Genomic DNA, 15,244 nt, shown 5'->3' on the forward strand with positions numbered 1-15,244 from the left:
TGACCAGGATGGTCTGGATCTCTTGACCTCATGATCCACCCGTCTCGGCCTCCCAAAGTGCTGGGATTATAGGCGTGAACCACCACGCCTGGCCTAAAATTCTTAGAATATGTCAACATACTGCTTTCCAAAAAGATGAAAGTTTGTACCTTTGCCAACAGTAAATGAGCATATTTTTATAGCCTTCTTGCCAGGATGATGATGATGATGATGATGATTATCATTATTTTGAGATGGAATCTTGCTCTGTTGCCCAGGCTGGAGTACAGTGGTGCGATCTCGGCTTACTGCAACCTCCGCCTCCCAGGTTCAAGCGATTCTCCTGCCTCAGCCTCCTGAGTAGCTAACACTACAGGCAGGTGCTACCACGCCTGGCTAATTTTTTTTGTATTTTTAGTAGAGACGGGGTTTCACTGTGTTGCTGATTTCTTCTCATAGTATCTTAGTTTCAGGTCTTTCCTCTTTTTCTTTTGTTGATACGGAGTCTTGAAGTATCACCCAGGCTGAGTGCAGTGGCACAATCTTGGCTCATTGGAACCTCCACGTCCTGGGTTCAAGCGACTCTTCTGCCTCAGCCTCCCAAGTAGCTGGGACTTCAGGCACTCGCCACCATGCCTAGCTAATGTATTTTTAGTGGAGATGGGATTTCATGATCTTGGTCAGGCTGGTCTCGGACTCCTGAACTCATAAACCGCCCACCTCAGCATCTGGAAGCAATGGGATTATAGGCATAAGCCACAGTACTGGGGCATGACTTCTCACTTTCACTAGATGTTGATCATTTTTCTCTGTGTTAAATTATTCTTTTTTAAAAATTTATATTCATTTCTTTAAACTTTTGTTTTTTCCTTGTCAAATTGCTTGAGCTATTGATACAGGAAAATATTAACCTTGCATCATGTTTATATCATATTTTTTCCAGGCCTTTTACCCTTTGCTTTTTTTAATCTAGGTGCCTTTCAGTTTTACATAATCTAACTAATTTTTCTTATTTCTTTTGTAGCTCTACAAAAGAAGATTTTTGATTTTTTTTCTTAATTAATAATATGTAGGGTAATGTGAGGATTTTGATTTTTTCTTTTGCAAAATTATTAACCAATGAACCAACGTCATTTGTTAAATAGCCCTTCCTTTTCCTGTAATGTGCTTTTAATGTGAAACTGCCTAGGCTTTTATTTGTCCTCATTCTTGAATCATTTGAATATATTTTCAGACCTTTCGAAATTTTTTTTTTGAGACAGAGTCTCACTCTGTAGCGCAGACTGGAGTGCAGTGGCACAATCTTGGATCACTGTAACCTCCACCTCCCAGGCCCAGGTTCAGTTCTCCTGCCTTAGCATCCCAAGTAGCTGGGATTACAGGAACACGCTATCAGGCCTAGCTGATTTTTATATTTTTAGTAGAGATGTGGTTTCACCATGTTGGCCAGGCTGGTCTTGGACTCCTGACCTTGTGATCCACCTGCCTCGGACTCCCAGAGTGCTGGGATTACAGGTGTGAGCCACTGTGCTCAGCTAAATTTTTTTTTTTTTTTTTTGAGACGGAGTTTTGCTCTTGTTACCCAGGCTGGAGTGCAATGGCACGATCTCGGCTCACCGCAACCTCCACCTCCTGGGTTCAGGCAATTCTCCTGCCTCAGCCTCCTGAATAGCTGGGATTATAGGCACGCGCCACCATGCCCAGCTAATTTTTTGTATTTTTAGTAGAGATGGGGTTTCACCATGTTGACCAGGATGGTCTCGATCTCTTGACCTCGTGATCCACCCGCCTCGGCCTCCCAAAGTGCTGGGATTACAGGCTTGAGCCACCGCGCCCGGCCTTAAAATATTTTTTAATGTTGTTAGGATTATCAGTCTTGCCCAGAACTAGATTTTAAGCAATTTGAGTATCAAAGTAATATCTAAGTCATATTTTCTCTCTTTCACAAGAATTGAAGTTTATTCTTTAATAGCTGTTAAAATTTTTCACAATAAAATTTTTATTAACCCCTGTTAATATGATTCATAGTGGGGTATCCTAGTTTAATTCTTTCTTTCCAGGATAAAAACTGCAATTATGCAGTGAAACTGCTCAGAGCAAGGAAACTCTTAGGATATGGGGACCTGGTGGACCTCTTTCAGGTGTGTGAAAGTGCATCATTTGATCTCACAGTTACATAATTCGGAAATACAATATTTATCCAACACACAGTGTTACTCTGTTAAAGAGTTACACTTACTGAGGGACTTAGGTGGAAAATAAACTTCTTCTTTTATCCTTCTCCATAACCTATTTTTGTGTTTTAATGAAAATAGAAACAAATAACTTTGATCAAAAAGAATCAGCTTCTTTTTTTTTCTGGAATGACATACAAAATGGTTAAAGTAAAATGTCTTCTTTATATTGCTGTAGAGCCTTTTCCTCAGTTTGATTCCTAAAATCTCAGTCTGTAGGAAGGTATTTATGTAAAGTTATCATTACCTGACGTATTATTAAAGTTATTGTGGAGAGTGGATATCTCTCAGTTGGAAGAGCAAGATTAATTTATACTTCTTTGGACTGTTACCACTTTTTAAAGAGAAAAAGGAAAAGCAATAACTTTTTTCCTTGTGTTTTTTTTCCTTATGATTTTTCTCACTGAATTACAATCTCAATACAGTGGAAGCTTTTTTGTTTTTCAAAGTATACTTCAAAAGACTTTGGTTAGATAAATAGATTTTATTGTTTTGTTGATCATTTATTCTAGATAACAAAGAAACTTCTTTTTTGATTATTGTGTTCTCATAAATTCGGAGGGAAAAGATGAGAAATAGATGTTTGATTCCTTTGAATTACATTAAAATAAATTCATAACGAATTAATTTTTAATACTACCTTATCTCAGCTTGATAGAACTGGTTGTAGCTGACATGTATACGGCATTTCACCATGACTCACCTTACTTTGTTGATCTTAGTATGCACAGTTTTTTCACCTTTTAACATCCCCTGATTGGTATGCATCTTGCAGTTGATGGCATCTTAGAATCACTGTGAGCCAGGTGATGTTGTAGTTATCTTTTTCAATGTGTGCATGAACTTGTTATGGTTCTTCATGTTATTATCACATCAGTTGAGTTGCATGCATTGTTGATACCACATATGTTGAGTTTAATTGCTATTTAAAACGTCACCATAGTTGTTGAAAACTTTCTGTTACCATCTTATGGTACAATCAAAAAAGCACCAGCATCAAAACATGCAGAATGGTTGCCGTTGACTTGGAAGAAAATCTCAGAGACAATAGTGAAGTACTCTTTCAAGAAATAAGGTGTTCATTCCCAGTGCTGTTGATGGCCCAGAGGATGAAATTGTGAAGAAAAATTCTAAATGATTAGAAAGCATTGTGTCATAGTTTGATTGGCACTGATTTTTTTGTTGTTGTGATATTATGGGTATGCCTTAAAATCATTAGCATCCTAGACCCTATGAAAGTACATCTTGTTTTGTTTTTTATGAAAACAAGTTCATTTTCCTTTATTTGTCTGAAGACTTCAGGCAGACGACTTTAAAGTGCAAATCACTGGGACCTCTTTTAATTTCCATTATTATCAGCGTACTATGTACCAGAAGGAAGGGCAGCATAATGTTGTAAGAAGAGTGAACCAGGAGTTAGAAGACAGCATATTTTCAAATTCTGGCTTTACTACCTAGTTACTGTATCAGTAAAGCCAAATCAGGCTGAGCCTGTAAACTCTCAGATTATTGTGATGTTGAAAGGAGAAACATACATTAACACATAAAAATTATAAGTGTAACTTGGTTACTGTTGAGAGCCTTTTATATGCATGAATAATGTTTAATGAGTATTCAGCAGAGGTAGGGGTTGCATCATGCTTAAGTGGTTCTGTCAGGATTAAATCTGGTAGGACATTTAATCATTTTATTGAAGCTTTATTAGGAGCTTTCTGGTCATCATCGTTTAATCATTATTCATATCATTTAGGAAAATTTGTCCCTAGGTTTGAATAAAAGCCTTTGTGTATGAGACAGCAAGGGAGTAAGGACAGGGAGCCCTTTTGGGAACACTGTTCTTTGCCAGTTATATTTGCCATCTTTAGCTGTGCTAAATCAGTAATTTATGCTGGCGTACTGAGGGACTTTGCAGAGCAGGCTGTAGGAAGTCGTAGTCTTCATTTACTATACCATAAAGAGAGCTTTGGAAGAAGAAGGTGAGGATTTAAATTATAAAATTTGTGTTAACACTGGTTTTACATTTTTAATGGTGATTCTGGATGACTTTGTGTGAATTTCTTTTGAAAAGCATTTTAAAACTTAAATTTATATGTCTTTATTGCATGTCTTGCCTCAAAAAACAACTGATAGAGTTAGTTCTTTTAATAATAAATCTCGCTTATAAGTTTAATGTTCTCTCGACTTGCAGTTCTATGTCATTTATTCAGATTCCCAAAGGATGACAAACCTGCCTTATCCATCTTTGTGTAGCCTTTCAGTAAATGTGTATAGATTTAATTTCGTTTTGTAAATTATGAATAATTATGTATAATTCAGTTTGTACATTTTCTAACCTCTTACATTTTTATTGCCACTTAAAAACTTCTGAGTGAGCTGGATTGGTAGAAGTTAAATTAAGGTTTGAAATTACAGCATGTGCATCTAATTAATTTAAACTGGCTGTTTCAGAAATAAGAGGAGTAATGTTATTGTATTTAATGAAATAGGTTTATTTCTTGGCGAAATTAGGGCTGTTTAAATTCAAGGCATATAGTAAAATTCTAGGAAATTTCTAAGTATTCATTTACAAGTATTGTGGGGATGATGTATGTACTATCTTTAATGATTCTATTCTAGGGTGGGAATTCTCATTTATGTTTTCCCTCCTGCAGTGTATGAAGAAACAGTGCTTTTTTGAGGTGGGAGAGAAATTTTGAGACTCCATGTCCTAATAGAGTTTGTAACAGAAGCTGGAGGAGAACCAAAGGACAGAGTGTTAGGAGAAAAGCATGGGAAAGCAGTAGTTCAGGCATATAGTTTAGATATAGAGTCCGGAGTGTCTGTCCAAGGTATTTTAAAGCTTGATTTTTGTTTTGGTATTTATTTTACATAAAGTAATTTTTATTAAGATAACTATTACTGATTGTAATTATATAAAAATGCGTTCTTAATTATAGATTAATTTTGATAATTTACTTTATATGTGTTCTAAATGAAGCACTGAAAGAGAACAGCTCAGAGGTTGTACAGCCTTTTTTAATGGGTTGTGGAACCAAGGAACCGAAGATCACTCAGCTGTGTTTGGCTGCTATTCAGAGACTCATGTCACATGAAGTCGTGTCTGAGGTAATACAAAGATTTTATCTAAACTGCACCTAAGAGTTGAATCAGGAGCTTTCATGAAAGGAGAATGAAGCATACCTGAGATTTAATATAAAACTATTTTAGGAATAGCAGTGTGCTTGGAGAAAACAGCTTTATTTAAAAATACTGTCAAATCTTCTCCTCATTACACATTCACAAACAGTTATTTTTTCAAGTCATTTGTAATCTAAGAAGTCACCATTCAGTAATATAGATGAAAATTTTGAGACTCAAGCAAGTTTTCAATTTAATTGGTTATTTAATTTTTCTTTTACAAAGAGAAGGGAAGATCATAACTCTCCTTCCTAGATTATGTGGAGCAATAATTTGTTTTTCATTAACTTAAACATATTGTTTGTATCTAACATTATGATGGAAAAATTTTTAAAAAAATTCTTAACCATGAATCTGCATTTTGGTCTCAAATTTAATGGTGTTATCTTAATTTTGTACTCTATAAGTACTATAATAGAAGTAATAAGTGTTTTGCTGTTAATTTATCATCTTAAATAATGTCAGATTTAATTGAGTGTGCCAATGTGTTATTAATATGGGTTGCATTTTTTTCTGTAACATGCTGTAGATGAAGTAATGTGTCTGAAACAGCAGACTCATAAATTGCATATGTCCATATTATTTATATCCATATACAGTCTATCAATATTATTGTAGAAATGAGCTACGATTTTGACTAAGTATTTCAAAACTGCTTGCTGCTATTTGTATATTCAAATTGGCTGTTATATTTTTTAAAAATTTACTTTTTTGAGGGAGAGAATTAATTGATTGTAAGTGCTAAATTACTTGAGAGACGTGTTTGGATCTAGAGATCTAAAAATACGGTTTTTGTTATTGTGATCAAGAAATCCTCTCCAACTGAGGTAGGTTTGTATACCTTTTCTTAATTAGGGACATCAACATCTATATTTTATTTGTTCACAATAATTAAAAAAACTGTTTTACAGACTGCAGCTGGAAATATAATTAACATGCTTTGGCAGCTAATGGAAAATAGTCTTGAAGAACTTAAGCTACTTCAAACAGTTCTTGTTCTTTTAACAACCAATACCGTAGTTCACGATGAGGCACTTTCTAAGGTAAGAAACCTGTTTGCCAGAGTTCATACATGTTTTGGGACACTATTTGAATAAGCTGGCCGAAAGAAAAGCTTGGTGCCTTTTAAATCAAAAGCAACTTCCCTACAACTATTGTGATGATTGACACTGCGTGTTAATAACTGTTGGCACCTTATTTTTTTCAGATTAGAGTTGAAATCATGTTGGGGTGCTTAAGCAAAGCCCCTTGAGTCCAGCCAACAGCTTGAGTTGTAAATAGGAAATAGAAAAAAGAGAGGAAGTAGCAGAAGAGTAAGAATAGGGAAGGAGGGAATTAAGGAAAAAAAAGTGTTGTAAGATACTGCCTTTAGTATTTTAGATATCTTGTGATAGCTCTCCCTACCCATAATTTAACATATATATGATACATAAACCATACAGTTCAAATATGTTTCTTAAATTGCTAGGCAAGATGGCTATCATTTTGTCCCCACTCCCACCCACTTTGGAACATATAAGAGCCATTCTATTATTTATTTTACTTCTTAAGATGTTTTTTATTATAAAATATTTGTAAAGAACAAAGTACAGAGTAACGTAACAGTAAATGAATTGTCTAAGGAATTTTTTAGATGCTCAGTAATAGCTTTATTATAATTTGCATGGCTTATGAAGAAGTACAGTATACTATCACATTAAGCTGTATATACTATCTCAAGTGATGTTCTTACATCATATTGAGATTTTTAATTGCAAATGCTTTATTCTTTTAAGCTTATACTGGCTATATAAAATATTGTATATATTTTAGTATATCTTTTTATTATATATCGTTCCACTTGGTTTCTAGCTATTAAATTATCGTCCTGATACATATATTTAAAAATTTATGAAAGGTTTTCATTTGACCTACTAAAGAAATAAGAACTGATTTTAGGATTTATTTTAGTGTGTTGGTTAATTTGGAAATGCGTTTACTTGGTATGAGAAAAATCAAATATAAAGAAATAATATAAAATTGGATAATGTGAAGACTTCTATATAACTATGTACTGTGTTTTTCCTTTATGTTGAAATCTAAAGAGTAACAGTGGTATCAAAGGCTTGCGTCCCTTAAATTTTTTAATATAATTAAGGTGATAGGCATTGATTCTAAAAATGTGTTTTTCTCCAAGAATGACTTCTTTTAAAACTAGAAAACTTTTGGAAGTATAAATAGGAGAAAATCTTTGTGATGTTGGGGTAGGCAAAGATTTATTAGGGCACAAAATCTAAAATCCTTGATAAGCCACAGAATGTGGGAAAATAGAAATATCTGACAAAGGACTTGTATCTAGACTATATAAAGAACTCCTAAAATTCATTCATAACACAGACAATCCAATTAAGTATGGACAAATGGTTTTGACAGACACTTCACTAAAATAATATATTCAAATTGATGACAAACACATGAAAAGAAGTTCAGTGTTATTATTATTAGGGACATACAAATGAAAACCATAAGGAAATAGCATTATGCATCCATTAGAATAGTTGCAGTGAAAAAAGACTGATCATAAAAATTGCTATGGAGGGTGTAGGATAGTTCTAAATTCATACATACTGCTGGCAGAAATGTAAAATTGTAAAACCACTATGGGAAACTGCGGTTTCTTTTTTTTCTTTGTCTTTTCTTTCTTCTTCTTCTTGGTTTTTTTGTTTTGTTTTGTTTTGTTTTTGTTTGTTTGTTTGTTTGTTTGTTTGTTTTTTTAAGACAGAGTCTTGCTCTGTTGTCCAGGCTGGAGCGCAGTGGCACAATCTCAGCTCACCACAACCTCCACCTCCTGGGTTCAAGGGATTCTCATGCCTCAGGCCCCCGAGTAGCTGGGATTACAGGTGTCTGCCACCATGCCCAGCTAATTTTTGTGTTTTTAGTAGAGACGAGATTTCACCTTGTTGGCCATGCTGGTCTTCAAATCCTGGCCTCAAGTGGTCCGCCTACCTCAGCCTCCCAAAGTGCTGGGATTACAGGCGTGAGCTGCGATGCCCAAGCCAACTGGTGGTTTCTTAAAAAGTTAAACCTATTCTTACCAGATGACCCATCCATTTCACTTCTAGATATTTACCCAAGATAAATGAAAACATACGTCCTCACAGTGACTTGTATGTGAATGTTTGTAGCAGCCTTTTTTTTTTTTTTTTTTAACAATAGTCAGATTTTTATTTTTAGGTCCTTGAGGAATTGCCACACTGTCTTCCACAATGGTTGAATTAATTACATTCCCACCAACAGTGTAAAAGTGTTCCTATTTCTCCACATCCTCTCCAGCATCTGTTGTTTCCAGATTTTTTAATGATCGCCATTCTAACTGGTGTGAGATGGTATCTCAATGTGGTTTTGATTTGCATTTCTTTTTTTTTTTTTTTTTTTTCTTTGTTATTTTATTTTATTTTCCACAAGTTATTGGGGTGCAGGTGGTATTTGGTTACATGAGTAAATTCTTTAGTAATGTGTGAGATCCTAGTGCACCCATCGCCTGAGCAGTATACACGGCATTGTATTTGTTGCTTTTGTCCCTTGTGCCTCCCCACCTCCACCAAGTCATCGAAGTCCACTGTGTCATTCTTTTTTTTTTTTTTTTTTTTTTTTTCTCATTTGTTTGTTTGTTTATTAAATCTGTTAAGCTCTATGTTAAACTCCTCTGCTAAATAACCTTTTTCTCTTCTGTCTCTTACGTGTTTGATTACTTTCCTTCTTTTTTTTTTTTTTTTTTTTTTTTTTTTTCTTTTTTTTTTTATTGCATTTTAGGTTTTGGGGTACATGTGATGAACATGCAAGATTGTTGCATAGGTACACACATGGCAGTGTGCTTTGCTGCCTTCCGTCCCCTCACCTGTATCTGCCATTTCTCCCCATGCTATCTCTTCCCACCTCCCCACCCCCCGCCCCTCCCCCATTTCCCCCCAACAGACCCCAGTGTGTAGTGCTCCCCTCCCTGTGTCCATGTGTTCTCATTGTTCAACACCCGCCTATGAGCGAGAATATACGGTGTTTGATTTTCTGCTCTTGTGTCAGTTTGCTGAGAATGATGGTTTCCAGGTTCATCCATGTCCCTATAAAGGACGTGAACTCATCGTTTTTGATGGCTGCATAATATTCCATGGTGTATATGTACCACATTTTCCCTATCCAGTCTATCATCGTTGGGCATTTGGGTTGGTTCCAGGTCTTTGCTATTGTAAACAGTGCTGCAATGAACATTCGTGTGCACGTGTCCTTGTAGTAGAATGATTTATAATCCTTTGGATATATACCCAGTAATGGGATTGCTGGGTCAAATGGGATTTCTATTTTTAGGTCCTTGAGGAATCGCCACACTGTCTTCCACAATGGTTGAATTAATTTACATTCCCACCAACAGTGTAAAAGTGTTCCTATTTCTCCACATCCTCTCCAGCATCTGTTGTTTCCCGATTTTTTAATGATCGCCATTCTAACTGGTGTGAGATGGTATCTCAATGTGGTTTTGATTTGCATTTCTCTGATGACCAGTGATGATGAGCATTTTTTCATATGTTTGTTGGCCTCCTGTATGTCTTCTTTTGTAAAGTATCTGTTCATATCCTTTGCCCATTTTTGAATGGGCTTGTTTGTTTTTTTCTTGTAGATCTGCTTTAGTTCTTTGTAAATTCTGGATATCAGCCCCTTGTCAGATGGGTAGACTGCAAAAATTTTTTCCCATTCTGTTGGTTGCCGATTCACTCTACTGACTGTTTCTTTTGCCGTGCAGAAGCTGTGGAGTTTGATTAGGTCCCATTTGTCTATTTTGGCTTTTGTTGCCATTGCTTTTGGCGTTTTGGTCATGAAGTCCTTGCCTACACCTATGTCCTGAATGGTTTTGCCTAGATTTTCTTCTAGGGTTTTTATGGTATTAGGTCTGATGTTTAAGTCTTTAATCCATCTGGAGTTAATTTTGGTGTAAGGTGTCAGGAAGGGGTCCTGTTTCTGCTTTCTGCACATGGCTAGCCAGTTTTCCCAACACCATTTATTAAACAGGGAGTCCTTTCCCCATTGCTTGTTTTTGTCAGGTTTGTCGAAGATCAGATGGTTGTGGGTATGTTGTATTTCCTGTGAGGCCTCTGTTCTGTTCCATTGGTCTATATCTCTGTTTTGGTACCAGTACCATGCTGTTTTGATTACTGTAGCCTTGTAGTATAGTTTGAAGTCCGGTAGTGTGATGCCTCCCGCTTTGTTCTTTTTGCTTAGAATTGACTTGGCTATGCGGGCTCTCTTTTGGTTCCATATGAAGTTTAAGGTGTTTTTTTCCAGTTCTGTGAAGAAGGTCATTGGTAGCTTGATGGGAATAGCATTGAATCTGTAAATTACTTTGGGCAGTATGGCCATTTTCACGATGTTGATTCTTCCTAACCATGAACATGGAATGTTTCTCCATCTGTTTGTATCCTCTCTTATTTCGTTGAGCAATGGCTTGTAGTTCTCCTTGAAGAGGTCCTTTACGTTCCTTGTTAGTTGTATTCCTAGGTACTTTATTCTCTTTGTAGCAATTGTGAATGGCAGTTCGTTCTTGATTTGGCTCTCTTGAAGTCTATTACTGGTGTATAGGAATGCTTGTGATTTTTGCACGTTGATTTTGTATCCTGAGACTTTGCTGAAGTTGTTTATCAGTTTCAGGAGATTTTGGGCTGAGATGATGGGGTCTTCCAGATATACAATCATGTCATCTGCAAATAGAGACAATTTGATTTCCTCCTTTCCAATTTGGATACCCTTTATTTCTTTTTCTTGCCTGATTGCTCTGGCTAGAACTTCCAGTACTATATTGAATAGGAGTGGTGAGAGAGGGCATCCTTGTCTAGTGCCAGATTTCAAAGGGAATGCTTCCAGTTTTTGCCCATTCAGTATGATATTGGCTGTTGGTTTGTCGTAAATAGCTTTTATTGTTTTGAGATACGTTCCGTCAATACCTAGTTTATTGAGGGTTTTTAGCATAAAGGGTTGTTGAATTTTGTCAAAAGCCTTCTCTGCATCAATCGAGATAATCATGTGGTTTTTGTCTTTGGTTCTGTTTATGTGGTGAATTACGTTTATGGACTTGCGTATGTTGAACCAGCCTTGCATCCCCGGGATGAATCCTACTTGATCATGGTGGATGAGCTTTTTGATATGCTGTTGCAATCGGTTTGCCAGTATTTTATTGAAGATTTTTGCATCTATGTTCATCATGGATATTGGCCTGAAATTTTCTTTTCTTGTTGAGTCTCTGCCGGGTTTTGGTATCAGGATGATGTTTGTCTCGTAAAATGATTTGGGAAGGATTCCCTCTTTTTGGATTGTCTGGAATAGTTTCAGAAGGAATGGTATCAGCTCCTCCTTGTATGTCTGGTAGAATTCAGCTGTGAACGCATCTGGACCTGGGCTTTTTTTGGGTGGTAGGCTCTTTATTGCTGCCTCGACTTCAGACCATGTTATTGGTCTATTCAGGGTTTCGGCTTCTTCCAGGTTTAGGCTTGGGAGGTTGCAGGTGTCCAGGAATTTATCCATTTCTTCCAGGTTTACTAGTTTATGTGCATAGAGTTGTTTGTAATAATCTCTGATGATGGTTTGTATTTCTGTGGAATCTGTGGTGATATCCCCTTTATCGTTTTTTATTGCATCAATTTGGTTATTCTCTCTTTTCTTTTTTATTAATCTGGCTAGTGGTCTGTCTATTTTGTTGATCTTTTCAAAAAACCAGCTCCTGGATTTATTGATTTTTTGAAGAGTTTTTTGTGTCTCTATTTCCTTCAGTTCTGCTCTGATCTTAGTTATTTCCTGTCTTCTGCTAGGTTTTGAGTTTTTTTGATCTTGCTCCTCTAGCTCTTTCAATTTTGATGATAGGGTGTCAATTTTAGATCTCTCCTTTCTTCTCATGTGGGCACTCATTGCTATATATTTTCCTCTAGAGACTGCTTTAAATGTGTCCCAGAGATTCTGGTATGTTGTGTCTTCGTTCTCATTGGTTTCGAAGAACATCTTTATTTCTGCCTTCATTTCATTGTTTATCCAGTCAACATTCAAGAGCAAGTTGTTCAGTTTCCATGAAGCTGTGCGGTTCTGAGTTAGTTTCTGCATTCTGAGTTCTAACTCGATTGCACTGTGGTCTGAGAGACTGTTTGTTATGATTTCTGTTCTTTTGCATTTGCTGAGGAGTGATTTATTGCCAATTATGTGGTCAATTTTAGAGTAGGTGTGATGTGGTGCTGAGAAGAATGTATATTCTGTGGATTTGGGGTGGAGAGTTCTGTAAATGTCTATTAGGTTTGCTCATTCCAGGTCTGTGTTCAGGTCCTGGATATCCTTGTTGATTTTCTGTCTGGTTGATCTGTCTAATATTGACAATGGGGTGTTAAAGTCTCCCACTATTATTGTGTGGGAGTCTAAGTCTCTTTGTAAGTCATTAAGAACTTGCCTTATGTATCTGGGTGCTCCTGTATTGGGTGCATATATATTTAGGATCGTTAGCTCTTCTTGTTGCAGTGATCCTTTTACCATTATGTAATGTCCTTCTTTGTCTCTTTTGATCTTTGTTGCTTTAAAGTCTATTTTATCAGAGATGAGAATTGCAACTCCTGCCTTTTTTTGCTCTCCATTTGCTTGGTAGATCTTCCTCCATCCCTTTATTTTGAGCCTTTGTGTATCCTTGCATGTAAGATGGGTTTCCTGGATACAGCACACTGATGGGTTTTGGCTTTTTATCCAATTTGCCAGTCTGTGTCTTTTGATTGGGGCATTTAGTCCATTGACATTTAGGGATAGTATTGTTATGTGTGAATTTGATGCTGTCATTTTGATGCTACCTGGCTGTTTTGTTGGTTAGTTGATGCAGATTCTTGATTGCGTTGCTGCTTTTTTACCATTTGGTGTGTTTTTGGAGTGGCTGGTACTGGTTGTTCCTTTATATGTGTAGAGCCTCTTTCAGGAGTTCTTGTAGAGCAGGTTTGGTGGTGATGAAATCTCTGAGTGCTTGCTTGTTCACAAAGGATTTTATTTTTCCTTCACTTATGAAGCTGAGTTTGGCTGGATAGGAGATTCTGGGTTGAAAGTTCTTTTCTTTAAGGATGTTGAATATTGGCCCCCAGTCTCTTCTGGCTTGTAGGGTTTCTGCTGAGAGATCTGCTGTGAGTCTAATGGGCTTCCCTTTGTGGGTAACCCGACCTTTCTCTCTGGCTGCCCTTAGCATTTTCTCTTTCATTTCAACCCTGGTGAATCTGACGATTATGTGCCTTGGGGTTGCTCTTCTTGAGGAATATCTCTGTGGTGTTCTCTGTATTTCCTGGATTTGAATATTGGTCTGCCTTGCTAGGTTGGGGAAGTTTTCCTGGATAATATCCTGAAGAGTATTTTCCAGCTTGGATTCATTCTCTTCATCACATTCAGGTACACCTATCAGACGTAGATTAGGTCTTTTCACATAGTCCCACATTTCTTGAAGATTTTGTTCATTCCTTTTTGCGCTTTTTTCTCTGTTCTTGCCTTCTCTTTTTATTTCATTGAGTTGGTCTTCGACCTCTGATATCCTTTCTTCTGCTTGGTCAATTCGGCTGTTGAAGCTTGTGCATGCTTCACGAAGTTCTCGTGTTGCGTTTTTCAGCTCCATCAATTCACTTATTCTCCTCTCTATGCTGTCCATTCTCGTCAGCAGTTCGTCCAATCTTTTTTCAAGGTTCCTATTTTCTTTGCGATGGGTTAGAACATGTTCTTTTAGCTCATTGTAGTTTCTTACTACCCATCTTCTGAAGTCTGATTCTGTCATTTCATCACCCTCCTTCTCCATCCGGTCTGGTTCCCTTGCTGGTGAGGAGTTGTGATCACTTTTAGGAGGAGAGGTGTTCTGGTTTCGGGAGTTTTCCTCCTTTTTAAGCTTGTTTCTACCCATTTTTGTGGGTTTATCCACCTGTTGTCTGTCTCTGTCCCAGGGAGTTGGAGCTTTATGAGTTTCCGTTGCACTACTGCCTTTTTTTATGTTTTTTTTTTCAGGTCGGACCCGCCCAGCTAGCAGCACGCCTAGCCTCTGCCTGCCCGCAGGGGCTTTGCTGAGCTGCTGTGGGCTCCGCCCAGCTGCCCTGAGCTCTTCCCTGTAGTCCTTTTTATATGGGCGTAGTTAGAACTGTCTGGGCAATGGTGGCCCCGCCTCTGTTATGGCGGACTCTCTCTGTTGTGGCAGGTTGCCTCGGCAACGGCGGGTTGCCTCGGCAACGGCAGCCTGCCTCTGTAGCGGTGGAGAGTCTCAGTAATGGCGGAAGCCCCTCCCCCACGGAGCCGGGCCGTCCTGGTTCAGCTGTGCTTGGTTTGAAGGGCTCAACCCAGAGGGTTTCCAATTACTGTTTTTGTTTTCGTTGTTGTTGGGGGTGGAGGGGTGGGACCAGCCGAGCCTGATCACCTGGCTCCCTGACTCAGAGTCTTTTCTTTTAAGTTGATCGACCCCGCGTTCCGGTCGCTTGTTGAAAAGGCGCCGGGATCTCCCGTGCTGCGACTCAGGGAGTCGGCTCGAACCGCGGCGCCGGCTCCTGGCGGATTTTTTGCCTAGGAATCTCCTGGCCTGGCTCGCTATTTCAGATGAATGGGCTATTCTGCCGTCTCAGGGCTCTGCTCGCCAGCTAAGAGGGCTCCCAGACCAGTGGCTTTTGTACGGAGAACCGCAGCAACAGGGAGTGGTCACAGCAGCCGCGCGGGCGGAATCAGCCCCGCGGGGGCCAAAACAGCCGCACCGGCTGGGACTGCGACGCTGGCGACCCCTCTGCCTGGGTATCTCCTGGTCTGTGGGCAATAAGAGTTCGTCTGGAAATGCGGCGTCCACTCACCCTCTGCAC

General features: G+C 38.1%; 1 protein-coding gene across 3 annotated transcripts in view; it reads left to right on the top strand.

Annotated features, from left to right (window-relative positions):
- The window catches only part of MON2 (MON2 homolog, regulator of endosome-to-Golgi trafficking), a 137,191-nt gene that overhangs the window by 23,627 nt on the left and 98,320 nt on the right, over positions 1 to 15,244 (top strand). For 2 of the 3 annotated variants that reach the window (XM_003926513.4, XM_003926512.4), the window contains exons 3-4: positions 5,191 to 5,318; positions 6,302 to 6,433. In XM_003926513.4, coding sequence (XP_003926562.1) covers positions 5,191 to 5,318; positions 6,302 to 6,433 — 260 coding nt within the window. Of the gene's footprint in view, positions 1 to 2,039; positions 2,121 to 5,190; positions 5,319 to 6,301; positions 6,434 to 15,244 lie in introns of all 3 variants that reach the window. The other variant, XM_074402829.1, reaches the window with a different exon arrangement.

Source organism: Saimiri boliviensis, chromosome 7 (genome assembly GCF_048565385.1).
Source record: "Saimiri boliviensis isolate mSaiBol1 chromosome 7, mSaiBol1.pri, whole genome shotgun sequence".
Lineage (NCBI taxonomy): Eukaryota > Metazoa > Chordata > Mammalia > Primates > Cebidae > Saimiri > Saimiri boliviensis.